The following is a 16,843-nucleotide window of genomic DNA, read 5'->3' as shown; positions in this document are numbered from 1 at the left end:
ATCCCTCATTATGTTCAATGGGACTGAGAAAAAAGCGTTTAAATCGTCGAAATGAGAAAAAGTACTTCCAATTCGGCACACAAACGATTTATCACGAATCGCTAGAAATAAACAATTTCTCAAGAGATTTTTCTACCTTTCAAGAAGTTTCAGGAATTTAAATATCCCCAGACCCCCAGGAATCGTAGTGCATACCTTCTCTAGGTTTACGAATCCCTTGTTAAATTGTATATAACAACACATTTGCTACGTAATAAAATCTTCACAATGGACGTTTTATCGAATTGTCAGTGTATGAGCTGGAATCAATCTGTCGTTGTCTGCGCTCTTATTTATCCTTCAAATCCCGAGGAATTCTAGTCCGCAGTACTATCTTCGAGTACAGCCACATATTTGCTATATTGCTCAAGCTGTGGACTAGATCCAACGTTAAGTACATGTTGGTTTTTTTTATGTATCTTTTTTTTTTTGCTGCCGTAAGGCTCCTCTAGACAGAAAGAAGATTGACTAGTCGTAGTGGGGGAGAGCGAAGAATTGTTGTAAGTTCACTGCATCTTGAGTACTCGTACCTAAAGAGCTAGTTGGATAAGTATAAGATAATTCGCTAGACTGATGGTAAAACTTCTTTACACAATATAGACGACTATATGCACACATATGTATCTGCACAATCTATCTGGGTAGGTGGGATTAACCCATTCCTGAATTGAGGAGAATTATTTGGGAAAGTGAAATGCTTTTAAATGGCGAATGCGTTTGGAATCTATGGCAACCAAATGGACTATTTGACAGAGTAACATGGTGGCCCAAAAGTCCAAATGCATAGGTAATCGATCACTATCATGCTCCACATTTTAAACTTTTTTTCGTGCACGGGTTAGAGAAGACACAGAAGCATCAGAGTAATACCTGCACAGCCATATAAAGTGCTTGCAAAAGTATCTATAATTTGTCTCCATCAATAAACTTGGAGTGGTTCTTAAACAACACCAACTAATGTGCGATTGTTGTTGGTCTGTTAGTCGAAACAAAAACAGTTCAATTTATTTATCGAAGTTGGGTATCTTTCGTATCTTCAAGACCATTCTGCTTACTTACTTACATATGTATCTACACTTAATATATGGGTGTACTTATTTTACTGGTCATCCACAAGGAGAAATTCTTAACTGTTCTGCGAGATACTTTTATGAAATGCATGTACTTGTAAATATCGAGACGCCAAGATAAAAGTATAAGCGATCGAAGAGAAAAAAATCTACATATTTTGGTATATAGTCGTGAATACAAACCATGAACGATTCAAACAAGTTTATTTCAAGTTAATGTGATTATTTTTAATTTAGTTAGTAAGTAAGGAGCGTTATAAAAAGATAATAGCGAATGGGAAGAGTTGAGGATGACGTTAATTCGAGACCTTCGCTTTAAGACCGTCTTCGGAGAGATGATTATTATCGCATAGCTGCGATGTTAAGCTGTTAAGATGATTAATTTGCTATTTATATACTACTTATTAGTTAGTATCTGTTGGATTGAGGTTGGAATGATGGAGTTTCATCGATTCTAAACGTTTCACTTCACTTGGCAGGAATTTCCTTTGGACAAGAATGGCCACATTGTTATGAAAATAGCGATATAATCATTATTATCCAATCATGCCGGGTATCTATCTATCTAATGATTCGATGTCATGCAGTTGATCCGAATCAAATGAATTCTCGCTGGAGGAATTCGAGGTATCTGAACAATTAATTAATTGTTTGCACTCACATACCAATCGAATGTAGGTTGGACCTACTAATGAAGATATGTTTATCAGGGGTCACAGGGAATAACTGGGTAAGTCGACTTTCACTCAAATTGATTTAAGTTGATTTACGATTAGCTGCAGCGTTCCAATGGGACGAAGAAACTTTGTGACTTCGAAGTAATAAAATAATTCAATCTAACCGTTTAGCTAATTGTTCTCTAGGACCACCGATATACAATATACGATGAGGTTAGGGGTTACTGAAATATAATACTTTGAAATGAGGGGGAACCATTTCAGTCATAATATTGTAGAGTTTTCAGTTTAGCGTGACAACATTTTTTTTTGAAAATTGCGGGGTCCTAAGTCCGCATTCACTTGATGCTGGACCGGACCAAATGGGGAGCAACTTACTCCCTCTTTTTTTGGTCCACAGACCCCACGTTTAGGGCTTAGCACCCAAACTTTACAAAATATTAGACGATGACGGCTTTACGGTTCCTTACCAGGGCAGAGGCAAATCGTCAGACGCTGCCTTACCTCTGCCCTGGGAGCAGCGTGACCAATTCTCAAAAAAAAAGTATTTTCAGCTCTAGCCAAGCCTGGTCAATAGTATGGGCAGATTTGTGCTCAATATAATTTATAGTCATGTTGTATTCTGCAAATTATATAAATCCCATATCTCAGGGCAGAGGTGAGGCAGCGTCTGCCGATTTGCCTCTGCCCTGGTAAGAACCCGTAAAGCCGTCATCGCCTAATATTTAGTGCGACAGTTGGCAGTCAAAAAGTACGAAGAATGGTTAATATATGTATGTATAATATAATCTTGGGAAAGTACACGAAAGACTTATCTTCAGTTGGGTTTTAGAGTAGGGAGATCCCCATGCTGCTACGTGGGTTGTGCAGTTCAGTGAGTTTAGGGGCACAACTGTCAATTTTGAAGAGTTATACTCCATGTAGCGCTTGATGTTAGAACTGCCTTGAAATCCGTAAGATGCGCACATATGTTTGGCACCCTAGAAAATTTATTCCATGTGCCGTGCTGCCTCTTGCGGATATTGAGAGATTATTTGAGAGACCGCACTTTACTCCATGAGGCACTAGAGGACCAGTGGAGGAAGGACATCACATCTGGTAACACATGGATCCTAAGTTCGAAATTCTGGAAAGCTTCCTACGATAGCTTGCTAAACTCGACATGCCAAATGGTTCGCGTTTGGTCGGTTATACTGATGATGTTGCGGGACTTGGTGCCAGGACACATTGTCTCGCAAAGCAGACTTGGCATATTGATGCGAAGGGTAAGCAGAAGATGAGCTTTTTCAATCAAACCAAAGCAGCAGAGGATAAAGTTGCGGCACGATTTCCGGTGTTAAGGTGGTTAATGGCAAACGTTGGGGGTCCTATTTTTGGCATGAGATGTCTTCCCATAAGAGCAACGCACTCCGCTTTGCTCTACGATGCGGAGTTATGGGCTAATACTTTTGGAAATTAGGTGTATCATAAGCGCAAGTACAGAGAGGGCAAGTGTTGAGGACGGCGGCTGCATACTAAATATTTCAAAATTGACGGGGAGAGTGATAGTGAGGATGATTCCCGGTGCTCTATTTGCTAGCGAGTATACCATAAAATCATCTACGAACGAAGGCAATAGGACTCAGGGAAAGTGGTTGCCCGTGAAGAATGGAAACATAGATGCAATGCACTGCTCATCGGCATGGAGGTTTTCAGTTTTATCTGCGGAGGATTGGGCAGGCACCATCCCTTGGCTGTGTGTTCTACAAGGGGCTGAAAGGGGACGAGAGTTCTTCTTCGAACGAAGAAAATTAATCTCGACCAGATGAGAGGATGTTCTTTGAACCAACACTTTTCTCTCTCCTCCCGTTAGTGAAGGAATTCTCGAATTTGAAGGCTCCCTAAGGCGAGAGATAGGAAGAGCTAGCTCAAAGTAAGGGTGTTAAATGGTTCCAGGTTAATTCTCTGGTGACGAGGAGGTACTTAGCTGGTGGTCTGGCAGCCTACCGTTGCAAGAGTCCAAAATCCATTACGGCAATATATTCAGCCCCTTTTCTAAAGAAAAAAATTGTAGTTGGTATTCCAGCAGTAAGCAGCCATCAAACTTCTCCCCTATTGCTTCTGATAATGTTCTTTCATGGCCTTCAGATCTTGATTCACTTATTTAAAGAAATAATAAACGGATATAATCCAGTGATAGAATCAGAGGCGTAAGAGAAATCGGTCTAGGTAACGTGCACTTCCCGTTGGGAGTTTAGACATTCGGTCATAAAATCGGTGAAGTCTTTTAGGTTAATAGCAGTAGACCCACGTTTTATACAGCCCAGCAGCTTTTTAGCTGTATAATAACCAAAGTGAGCTGTCAACCAGTCAAGAATTTAGAACAGGGGCAGAGGAGGGAAATACGACAGTAATTCTCGGCGTGCGTATGATCACCACTTTTGTGTATCCCCCGATAAACTACCATAAAGGTAGTTCTGTGGACAAGGTCAGGATTCAGGAGTAGAGTTATCTGGTAAAAGTTTGGCGAAATATGATATGTGTCTTTTGAAGATTTCCACATCTGGGAAAAAAGGGAGAGACAGATAAATAGATAGATAGCAAATGATGAATGAAGTCTGGTTTTACACAGAGATAGGGTAATGAGTCCGACAAAGACATGACATTACATACTATGGGAAGGTACTTAAAATAAGTTGAGCTCGTTTTTGGGAGCGGAATTTTTGTAGTACAGGGTTCTGCAGTTAGTATCTATCAGAGCAACCATTCTTGAATGTATATATCAAGTGCCGTTTCTAAAGACGCTCGGCTTCAGCTTGGACTTGTTCATGCCATCGTATTTGCGGTCGTCCTTTCAGTGGTTGCTTCTTTTAAATACGCATCAAAGTTCTGGATTAGAGTCGGTGCACACAGAGCGCGTCTGACGATCCGGGTTCTGCGTTCTTTGTGATAGCGACTTTCGCGCGGTCTGACCGCTGGCAGTGTGTATTGTTACACAAGGAAGTACAGGTATATACTAAAAAGAACGCAAAACTCAAAATGGTCCACCCAGAAAACTGAGGGTTCCGAGAAATTGTCCCCTCCCTTTTTTCTTGACGAGTTTATTCATTTATGGTCATTATAAAAATTGCAAGTAGCTATCATGAAGAGCAAATCCGAACATTTCAAGGGTGGCGCCTACAAGTCGGTAATGTCATCACTGAAGAGCAAGCGCTCCTCACCGATTACCTGTCCTAAATTACTACAAAACATAGTGGACACTCTCTTCCCAGAAGATGTGAACTACACAAATCTGCCTAAAGTCCATGTAAACCCCGACGAAATTCCTGTATTGGTAGAAGAGGAAATTCTAGATTCAGCAAGGAAATTCGCTGAAAATAAGACCAGCCAGGACAGCACGAGGTAGGCTTGCCAAAGTTTTAGAGAAGGAGAATTTCCCGAGCAATGGAAGCTGCAAAAGTTGACACTTATTCCGAAGCCAGGTGAACCATTGGGTGACCCGTCCTCATATCGACCGATATGTTTAGTCAATACTATTGGTAAACTATTTGAACGAGTATTATATAAGAGGTTGCTCGCTGTTGCCGAAAAGGAAGGAGGCCTATCCGACAAGCAATTCGGGTTTCATAAGGGGAGATCAACCGTCGATGCAATCAACATGGTAACTGGCTTGGCTCGCGCTGCAATACCAGATAACAAATGCTGCGCAGTGGTGACACTCGAAGTAAAAAATGCATTCAACACCGCAAAGTGGACGAAAATTGCAGACTCCGAAGTTGTTGTTGCATTTCTTCTAGGAAGAAGATTATATTGCGACTCGGACGATGGACTGAAATTATTCCGGATAACCTGCGGCGTACCATATGGGTCTGTCTTAGGTCCCTTACTGTGGATAATTATATACAATGGAGTGCTGACGCTATGCCTTCCTAACGGCGTGACAACTATTGACTTTGCGGACGATATCGGGGTAGCAATAGTTGCAAAACGCTTAGACAAGATCGAAATCTACGCAAATGAAGTGATATGGGAGATTAATTCCTGGTTGGAAAAGTCTGGTCTATCACTTGTTGAAGATAAAACGAAATTAGTGCTAATCAAAAGAAGGAAGCCGTGAGCCGTGAAAATTAAAGTTGGTGAACAATCAATTTACTCCCAAGTGTCGCTTAAATATTTGGGAGTAATGATTGACAAAAGGCTCAACTTTAAAAAACACATTGAGTGCGCTGCAACTAAAGCGTTTTCCATCGTTGAAACGATCTCGAGGATACTACCGAACATTGGCGAACCAAGATAAAGTTGACGTCGTCTTATTTCAAGGGTAGTTAGTTCCGTGCTACTCTACGCAGCTCCAGTTTGGGCAACCGTTCTGGAAAACAAACTAAACTGCGGAGAACTAGGAATGGCGTATCGACTAAGTGCAATTCGGGTATGCAGTGCTTATCGAACAACATCAGTAGGATCGGCATATGTACTGGCAGGGGCAATTCCCATAGACATCTTGGCGAATGAAGGTCGGCGTCTCTACGACAAAATGTATGCAATCAGGGAGTCAATTGTGCTTCGACGGCAACTAGCACGGCAGGAATCTATCGCAGAATGGCAAGAGAGATGGAACGAGGCACAAACTGGCCGTTGGACCTACCTATCATTCCAAACATTCGAAGATGGATTGAAAGGAGCCACGGGGAACTAAGTTACGAGCTAACACAGTTTTTAAGTGGACATGGAGGTTATCGGGCTTTTCTACATCGATTTGGACACGACGAGTCACCATGCTGCCCAAGATGTGGTATCATGACTGAGAATGTGGAGCATGTTGTATTTGAGTGCCCAAGGTTTACAGCGCACCGAACTAGGCTTGGGGCGATCGCAGAAAGGCGCTTAACCCCTGAAAATATAGTGGAGTTTATGTTGGCGTCAACGAAGGCTTGGAATCAAGTGGTAATTGAGCTGGAAATGATTCATCAGCAACTAAGGCATGAAGAACTGCGAAGAAAGCAAAAAAGGGACAGAAGCAGTTAAGAATAGACCCAGCCCCGCGATGCAATGCTTATAGCAATCCCGTGGGGAGAGTGGAAGAAGAAGGAGGAAGTTTTAGTGAGTAGGAGTCTCATATAACTGCGCGGCAGGAGCCAGCAGTAGGGTTTTCCACCTTCTAACGATAAAAAAAAGACAGATAGGCTGACAGACACCAATGATTTCGGATGATGTTCCTTCATAAGAAGAGTTGTACGGGGTTAAAGAGGAGGAGGGAAGAAGGCAGGCCTCAAATCAAAGTGAATTAACTGAATTTCATTTGTATAATTCACTCAGTATCAAGCCCAAATACAAAGATAATGTAATGGAATTCGAAAACTCATATAAATTTCCAAAACAAAACAAAATGGCAAATGTTGTGAAACAAAAGAAAAAAAAAATGAAGAAATAACTTAAAATCGTGTAAAAAATAAAGAAATGATAAAATCTTAAGAAACGCTAAAGTTAATTTAATTATATATGAAATATAATATAAGTAGACCATCTCCCAGAGCTCTAAAATCTGTTTGCAGGCATACATAGAACTGTTCTGAATTCGCTTGTTTTTGTTATCGTCTTGTATCACAAACTTTGCCATTAAATAGAATAAAGTTTAAGCTAGGAGTTCGTTCTATTTCATAGAAAAACACCTATCAATTTGTTTTCTATTCCGTTAAATCAGCTATCTAAATATTTGCAGGATGCATTAGGAGGCCACTTTGCAACATGAAAAGAAACAATGTACATTCGAGGTTCGAAAAAACCCTGTTGCAACTACCACAAAATCAAAATCTCTACATACATTGTTTCTTATCAGAATGGCATCCGTTGCGATATATTTCAACCTTCTAAGATGGAAGTATCATACAACCAAAAAAAAATTTCCTTAACAGAATTGGTGGCGCTCGTAATGTCCAGTCAGTAAATTTATGGAAACCGATTTTAAGAGTGATTCCTAGCTCTCTGTTTTTCCACCCCAAAACTTCAATGAGAATTTCTTTTCATTTCCTCTTTCTTGCACCCTCCACCCATTGATCATTGAACATGATCACACTACGTTTACGGGGTTAATGTTTTGTAGCTACCTGACATCCGAAACCACAGCGGCCTCGGATCGACTGCCGGTCCAGCTGTTCTGCTGTCAATCGATCAATGCAATCAAAATGCAATCCCATTCGCCTGAACCAGATCAATCGTTAGGCCTGAATTTCGAAATAACGATCAAGTTTAAATGCAAGGTCAATGTTCCTTTTTGAACGGTTATCATATTCGAACATTGCTATTATGGACAATTTGATCATTTGTACATTAATAAATGAGATTTTAGGGAGAGATAACAGGTGGTAAGTTTCGAGAAAATAAAAATTAAACGATTGATGTTGCGAGAGGAAAAAGGAAATTGGGAGAAGTATATTGACAAAGGTAAGGAATGTTGAAATGCAAGGAAAAAGGAGAATATTAGAATATATATTATTAGAATATATAGATGGATTCCGTTTTTGAATTGTCTGTGCGAATGGCGAAGGAAGGACTGCATCAGTCGCAAAGACGCGGACACTACAAGTCTACACGGCAATATTCAGTTAAAACAAGTCGGAATACCGGAAGCTCGCGCTTCAGGTATAAAGGTTTTGTGTTCATCTTATGTAAGAGACGCACATTTCTCTGCCCGTATATAGCTACAAATCCAACATAATCCTTCATATTTTTCCAAACTACGAGACATACGTACATATTAGAGCCATAGATATCACGCTCACCCCTATTGCCTGCTGTACACATATATGCACGTATCTAAATTTATCGTACCCATATTTCCGATTTACGTCTTATATCTATCTGAATTAGGCACTACCCGCAAAGTTCATTAGCACGCATATATTATATACCTACATATACACATGTCTGGTTGACAAATAACTAAAAAACTAAAACAAAATAATTGTCTGCGACCCAATTCATAAGAATTCATTTCGTTGTGGTATTGACGAATTGATATGTGATGATGACGTCATGCGGGTTGTAGAGTGCACGAAATTCACACAAAATTGTAAAGTTTCACCCCCAATAACTTTGTTAATAATAGTTGGATTTTCTTCAAACTTGACCAAACTGTGCATTATATTCTTCGTTACACTCATGCCAAATTTTGTATTTCTGGGATGAACATAAGGTGGGGTGCCGGGTAAATTTCTAAAATGTGGAAATATACTATTATTAACTTTATTTGTGCAGATATCGCAACCGGATATATTTTGAGGCCTAGATTTCGTAGAGATGCACCACTGTGATTTTTTCCAGATTTTTCGGTTGGATAGGTTCTGAGAACGAGACCTGTTACACTTTTTGTGGGTCATATTTTCAACCCTTACTCCCCTATGTTTCATCTAATATCAAATATTGAACCAGATTCGAAAAGTACTAATTGAGACCTTTCATTTGATACCCTACTTGGCTACATTCTGTGAAAAAAAAATTTGCACCCTCCATTCACATGTACGGAGAGCCCCCCTTAAACTTAACGCAAGATGGCGCCACTTACTGCATGTAAAGGGATCACCAGATTACATACTCTCACCAATTTTCGTGACAATCGGTCTAGCCGTTTCCGAATAAATCGGGTGTGACAGACAGACAGACAGACAGACAGACAGACAGACAGACAGACAGACAGACAGACGGACAGACGGACAGACAGACACCGTCACCATTCTAATAAGGTTTTGTTTCACACAAAACCTTAAAAAGATGCGCACCATTCCCACCTTCTCACCAAATTTCGTGTGAATTGGTACAGCCGTTTCTGAGAAAAGTGCGTTGGATATACAGACTAACAGTAAATCGATTTTCAACAAAATGTTAAAAATTAGTAAAATTTACACAAAGAACGGATGAAGGTTAATTCAAATTCAATAAAATTCTTTAATCAATTGAAAATATGGCTATGTTCTCTGCATGAGCACCTACATGAAAAGAAAATTACAGATCCAAATCCCCGCAATAACTTTAAATGTCTTTATTTTTAGCAGATAATTCTAGCATCTCCAGTTCTACAATTGAGTACAAAAGATGAAGATTTTTGCTGCCAGTCTGAGTGTGTCACTGGTTGGTCGTTGACATCACTCAAGGCTATCAAAGACTGACTCAAGTATTTTCAAGAGGCTATTCCTCATCTGCTATGTCCTCCTTTGTTTCCATATAAAAACATACATTTTTCTCTGTTTTAATTGTTTTTTTTTATTTCCGCTGTTTGTATTTAGAAACTAGAATAATTTAGATGATGTTATGGAAATTATTATAAAAAAAATATGAGTGATGTGAGGTGACTAACAGAAATTCTGTAATTACTAATTACTAGTCCTAATAAAGAAGTGGTAGAAAGGCGGGCGATGTATGTATCTATGGCGGAAATATCTTTGATGAAACTGATTTTTTTGTTTTTTTTTTTTAAATCAAATATATTATTTGAAGCTCATGAAAAGATGGTAAAGTCGCTAAAAATTAAATTAGAGCATTAGTCCTGATCAAATTTAAATTACAGAAACTAAATATCTATCAATGTGAATTCAAAGATATTAAGGTACTTCACAAATGTATCTGTTAGTGATTTCATATCTACAGACAATAATTATATCTGGATTTCTAGAATTCAAGTTTGGTGAAGTGAATGCTACTGGTATGAGCTAAGTATGGGGCTATTCTTCTCTCCTGTAGTAATATTAATTCGAGTGAACAGTGATGAGAATCTATTGTACAATATAAGCCTATCTGTGAAAAGGCCGAACATTTCGGACGGAAACACAGTCTAGGAGTGGTGATCCTTTTCAGGAGAAAACAATGAAACAAGAAGGACTTTACGGATGCAACGGAAGTATCGGAGCATATTGTAATAAGACGTAATATCGGTACGCAAATGCTTTCTCTCCTATTTCATCGGTAACCAACTTTGCAGTTATCAGAAGTAGATGCAGGACCATTGCATCCTATGGAGCAGTACATTGAATAGGCTTTGTGTAAAACTTAGTGAGAAGCAACATGTTTGGTCTAACAGCAAGAATGGATTAATGGGCATAATATTGAATTCAAAAATCATAATATCGGTATGAAAGTATAGTTTCTTAGCTGACAGAGGCAATTTAAGGATGCTACCAAGAATATGGGTTGTAAGTAAGAGCTTTTAGGTACTACACATTTTAACGATGACAGCAACGATAATTACATTTTCAGTTTATTTTCAGGCGTTGAATGTGTTTCTGTCATGAGGAAAGAATGAATTGTTGATAAGTTGCATGAGAACGGAAGATAAATTATTGAAACCTGTTGCTTTGGAGTTGTGAAAAAAATATGATAAACTGAGAAATGTTTATAAAAACACAGACCACATCACTCATTTTAAAGTATCCGGATAAACTTTTATACATATATATGTGAATGGAGTACAAAATTCACCCCAAATATTAGTAAAAGGAGAGCTGTTAAAGCATGCCGCGATGGTTGTGTCCATTGATATCGTTATCCCAGGGTTGGTTCGAGGCTGTCATGGATAGTTGTGTTTGGCGTTGTGCTTGTTTCGTTACTGCAGGCTTATCACTTACAGAACATTAACATGATCACATATATTTTTCCAAAACTGAATCAATTTTTCGGAAGAGGCCGTGTAAGTAGCAAAATTAGCAAAAAAATGTGGCAGTTTCTCGAAGAGAGTATTTGGTGGCATTTCGAAGAAACATTTTATTTTCAGGTTATTCAAAATGGAAAAACTTGGGGTTACTGGATCAAATGTAGATTGCAAGCGTCTTGTTTTAATGCTATAGAGTGACCAGATAAAACGATTTAAATAAAGCATTCTATGGAAAGCCTTGTATTGATAATAGTCAACCGTAAATGCGAAGACTTTAACCTATAACAAATATAAACAAGTCGGGAAACCAAAAGCTTGACGTTTCAGGTATAAAAGGTTTTGTGTTTCCCTATGTGAGGAGCATAACGTAGTTCTCCATTGGCTGATAGCATTGACCCGAGATATTTAAATCGCGCAGTTCTGGGCAGGTTACCGCCATTGCCAGAACTGAGCGATTTAAATATCTCGAGCGGGAATGTGTAGGTTTTGGATAATTGTTTTTTGGTTTTTATGGGAGGGGGGGTATAGGCATAGGGCAAGCGTAATGGGAAATACAGTACCACCATTTTTGATTTTCCCACGGGTCCAATTCAAGCCTCATTTTTTGAACGATGGTCCGCAAGGCTGCGCAGGTGTTTTTTCGGAGATATTATTTTTCCTGGAAGCCACAAGTATTATATTTGCATTATTTTAGAATCGATGAATGCGGAACACTTTTTGGAATGTTCTGAAGCATTTTCAAAGACATTGCAGATGAATCAAAGACAACCCAGTTCGTCTTATACTCGACAATCACGAGTCGTACGTTTCCATTAACAATTTGAAGTTTTCCCTTTTTTTGGGAGCAGGGTAGGTGAATGAGTTTACGCACAGAGTGTTGGACTTCCCTAACAATACGCTGTCGGACTACCTACTAAACACCTCCCTGTCATCAGAGAACTAGCCTGGAACCGTTTGATATATTATTTCGGGCTAACCCTCCCGCTCTCCCGGCTTTGGGAGCCTTCAAGACAGGGAATTCCTTTCACCAGCGGGAGGGGTTGAAGGGAGTAGTCAGTTCGGCCGCGACTCTAGCTGGAGCCCTGTTCACTGCTGCTTTAATTTGCTCGAATAAGCTCATCTCCGTGTTGAGCATTAAACCAAGGTATTTAACCGCTGGTTTTGTCTCTATAGTCAACTCGTCGATCGATATGGGACGCAGGGTCGGTATTTTACTTTTGGTCACGATGACTACTTCGGTTTTTTCCAGCGCAAGGCTGAAACCGTGAGCAGTCAACCATCCGCTTACCCGTCGCATCAATATGCCAAGTCTGCTTTGTGAAAGTTTAGGCAGGGCCTCCGCAGAGTCCAGATTTACCGGGTGACAAGGTTCTGCAGCCGCGAGCGTTGCTTTTTTTTATAGCGCTGCGGGGTCTCCTTTTTGTGATCTATATTGCGCCTTTATGGCGCATGCCTCCTCGTTGACGTGCAAACGTTGTGCCAAATGGAGGAGCTTATGACACTTTCTCCGTAGGTTGGCAGTTTCTACCGTACACCAGTACAGTACAAAGAAGGTTTGTGCGGCTGGGGCCCCTCCGGCGCATGGAAGCCTCACACGCCGTCGTTTATCACTGAATAAACGACGGTGTCAGCTGTGACACTACCACCCCTCGGTTCGCTCTCCAGCGCCCCCTGCCTATTTCAAGAGCTTCGACGAACTTCCTGAAGTTCACCCTCGTCACATTCCACAGGCAGGTGAAGCGTCGCATTGGTGCCCGCCGGCCGATATACTGGTGATCAATTGCCGAGAAGTCTCCTAGGACTCGCCACCCGTCCACCGATGGTGCCAGAGATTCCGACGCAAAAGTGATGTCAGGAATGCTTCCTTCACAGCCTAGGCGCCGAAACGGTGGCGTGGATCCGGTGTTTAAAACCACGAGTGAGGTATACCGTCCCTTCGTACTCGAAACAGCGTCCTCCACAGCATCAGGTCGTCGTCGAAAGCCCGGCATCGTCTCGTTCGGCGTCAAGTAAACGCTAGAAAACGTTATCCTTAAACACCGGGTCCAGACAAATCCGTTCCCCCTGCCTTCGGTAAGAACACGAAGTCGAACGTCGTTCCGAACCTAGATGGCAGCGGTGCCTGACAAATCGAGATGCCATGAGGCTGGGTCTTTGTTTCGGTATTGCTCGCTAATTAGCACTAGATCAGCATTTTCTTCCGGAGCGAGCTGTGTTAGCAACTGGTGAGCGATTGCACTCAAGTGCATTCGCACCCTAGCCCTTTCCAATTCCGGCCTGAAGATTGGGCACCATCCCAAGCCCGTGGTGTGTGCGACGCTCTCATCAGACGCGCCACGATCTCTGCAGAGAACGGAACTCTCGCTTTCATTATAGGGCTTCGCTTGATGACCTACTTAGCCGCATCTCCGGCATGCTGTCCTCCTGTCCGGTCCCTTGCAAGCTGCTGACTTATGTCCATAGTCCAGACACTAGTAGCACTTGGTGGGGACTATCCGCATTCGTACCCTGCCTACTAACTATCCATGGAGTTTCCTCGCATATTGCTCGGGGACCTCCACCACGGCAAGCTTTTGGCCTCGAGCATTTACAGAGGTTTATCGCCTTTATCACCTCCTCAACTCCGATTTTTTCTGTAAGGCAGTCAAGATTATAGACAGCACATGGACTCTACGCTGGAAAAAAGAGCCTTTTCTCCCAATAATCTCTTGACCGCTTCGCAGAACGTACTCTTGCTAGACGTCTTTGGGCCCAGTTTGACGAAGACTCCGCCACTCCTCGTTTTCCGTATCGAAGACACCTCTGCTCCGTTGTCATCCGGTTTCACGCTGTAGCGAATTTCATTAAGGACTTCCGCAAATGTCCTCCCTTTCGTCGGCTTAATCAGCAGAGCCGACGGTCTAATCCTTCTTCGTTTCTTCGTCTTTTCTGCTCCTGGCTTTTGTTTTGCAACTTCCTTGTCTTTGGACCGACGTGTCCCTGGTGGCGTAATCAGCTGTCTCCTTTCTTCCTTCTTCGCCTTCTTTTTTGGTCCTGGAAACTACTTCGATAAAGTCTTCTTCAGGCACGTCGTTCTCTTTCCGCCTTTTCCCCTGTTCGCCTTGGGGGGCTATTTGCGGTCCGCTTGACGCAAGCAGCTTTCTCAGCGGGGAGTGTGGCTGTTTCTGTTCTCCAATTGTCTTCCGCTGCTCTCCACGGTCGTTTAACATCATTTTCGGCTTCAGATCAACAGGGATTAGGCGCATGAATAAATATATTTTTGACGACACTGACTTCATGCCTTTTAAAGTAACTGACCAGCTCATCCTGATGTGCATCCTGTTGAAGAAACCTGATCTACGGCTTCGAGGAACCAGCAAGGGCCGTCTGAAAAAAAGAGATTCAACAACGAGGCGGAAGGGACGCCAGGTCCAACAAGGATTTCGACACGTTCAACCGATTCAAACATTGAAGAAGAAACTGACTTTGAAGGGGCTCTTGAATCAATTGGTTCTTATCCAAAGGCGGCACAGCGTGCGCCATCCAATCGTGGGAGAAATCGACGCATGATGACAATTTTGACCAATCAGGCGACAATGGAACAGTCGGTCAGTGAGCAAGTTGCAACGCGGAAGAAGAAGCAGAACTTGAACTCTGCTCCCAAAAAATGCGCCCATCCACGCAAGAATCAGACTCTGTAATCACTTTCTTTTCGCAGTATATTGAAATAAATATGGACGTCCCTACACTCTACAGAAATGCGATCACTCTAAAAATCAAACAGATATAATTATGATATTGGGAAATGATTTTTGGGAAAGCTTTGGCAATCAACTTTGATCAAAATAATCAAAGCAACTATCAATATGGTCCGGCTACCTTTGGTAAAGTTTGAAGGAATCATGGAACCTCTAGCGCTTGAACGATTCTACATTGTTCACTCCGTTTTGGTGATTAATGCTTGGATACTTAACACTTCATTTCTTTGGAGAATCTCAGGTTACATACGATTAAGTAGCGTATTTTGTAGAAGAACAGGACCAGGAGATGAGATCACTATCCAAGAGGCTATTCACATGTATTAACCATACAATGTAATAATAGGATCAAATCTGAGGCTCCATAGCTTTTGTCTCCACCTCTCCCTATAAATATTTGTATACCAATAAAATGTGAATCCAGACAACCCAAATTGATTAATGACTTGAAATTTTACTAAGAATGGATGATGAGCCAACCAGAAGTATGAATAGAATTTTATTTTTTTATTTATATACTAAATTTTTTTAATATAACATATTGGCAGAATATATTCCCACTTAGATACGACCTTGCAAATTTTTTCATTAAGTTCAACACTGATGTCTTCGTACCCTCTTGTCTTCATAGTCTTAGAGAAAGTATATGTTTTACTATCGTTTAAATTTTGAATACACCAATAGTACACACTTCTGTTTTTAAACAGTATTTTAACTATGAACAACATTCTCATTCAATAATTTAACTATATTAAACATTTTGCTATTTGTTGTTTTTTATATGACGATTTACTTCTACCTAACAGACTTCATTCAGACATACAATACAAATCTAATAAATTACAATCAAATTATCTCTGAACAAACATACCTCCATTTGGGGCAAGCAGCACACAAACAGCAGCAACAATTGCGATTATTTTAAACATGTTGTGAACACCGAACAATCAACTTTAGTTCCGGTTGCGACAACGCAAAACGATCTACGATTAACAACAATTGAGATAGATCAATGCTCGAATCGGCTAGTTCGTACTAGTTCTGAATTAAACAATCGAATTACCCTAATCGAAACCTGCTTGGCTTGCAAAAAAAACGGGCGAGGTTCGCACTGCGCAAAGTGTCCACTACGAGTGAATAGATACAAAGTTGAAATCCAATCTAACTAAAGTGCAAACAACAATCTGATACCAATATCTGTTCTAGCCAAATCGACACCAAAAAACCGACTGAATATCGTTGCAGAATGATCATCCAATATATATAATGTTCTCACAACTTCTCATCCCAGATTTACAGGTGTATTCAAGATGTTTATTAACTGTTGTATGGTTTCTACCATCTTCTGTTTGTTGTCTGTTAGCCGCGTTTCATGGCGACCGAGTCTGTTTCTACCTTAAACTTGAACCATTCTCACTTGGGCTGGCTTAGTCTTGAACTTCTTCTGGGACTGGGTTTTGTTGTTATTTTGTTTAAAGCAGACATAGTTTAAGATATTCTGGTGGAAATTACGATGAATGTTGTTGATCTAGTGCTGGTGCTTCTTATGAAACGAGACGCTGTTGCACCTTTTGCATATCGCTATTAAATGGGCAGATCTGGGCACAGTGACTTAAGTTGCAACATGTACAGAGATTGAATCTGGGAGTGAATATCATACAGACTGATCAACTTGTTCCTAGTTGTGAGCAATACAACCTT

General features: G+C 40.8%; 1 protein-coding gene across 1 annotated transcript in view; it reads right to left on the bottom strand.

Annotated features, from left to right (window-relative positions):
* The window catches only part of LOC119657126 (phosphatidylglycerol--prolipoprotein diacylglyceryl transferase), a 41,209-nt gene extending 24,817 nt beyond the window's left edge, over positions 1 to 16,392 (bottom strand). Inside the window, exons 1-2 of the mRNA XM_038063894.1 lie at positions 16,206 to 16,392; positions 16,014 to 16,125 (exon numbers count right to left, since the gene is read on the bottom strand). Of these exons, the coding sequence (XP_037919822.1) occupies positions 16,014 to 16,071 (58 nt within the window). The 5' untranslated portion in view covers positions 16,072 to 16,125; positions 16,206 to 16,392. The remainder of the gene's footprint in view (positions 1 to 16,013; positions 16,126 to 16,205) is intronic.
* Between the last annotated feature and the right edge of the window lie 451 nt (positions 16,393 to 16,843).

Source organism: Hermetia illucens, chromosome 1, assembly GCF_905115235.1.
Source record: "Hermetia illucens chromosome 1, iHerIll2.2.curated.20191125, whole genome shotgun sequence".
Classification (NCBI taxonomy): Eukaryota; Metazoa; Arthropoda; class Insecta; order Diptera; family Stratiomyidae; genus Hermetia; species Hermetia illucens.
The sequence above is the reverse complement of the archived record's forward strand: the minus strand, read 5'-3'. Positions and strand labels throughout refer to the sequence as shown.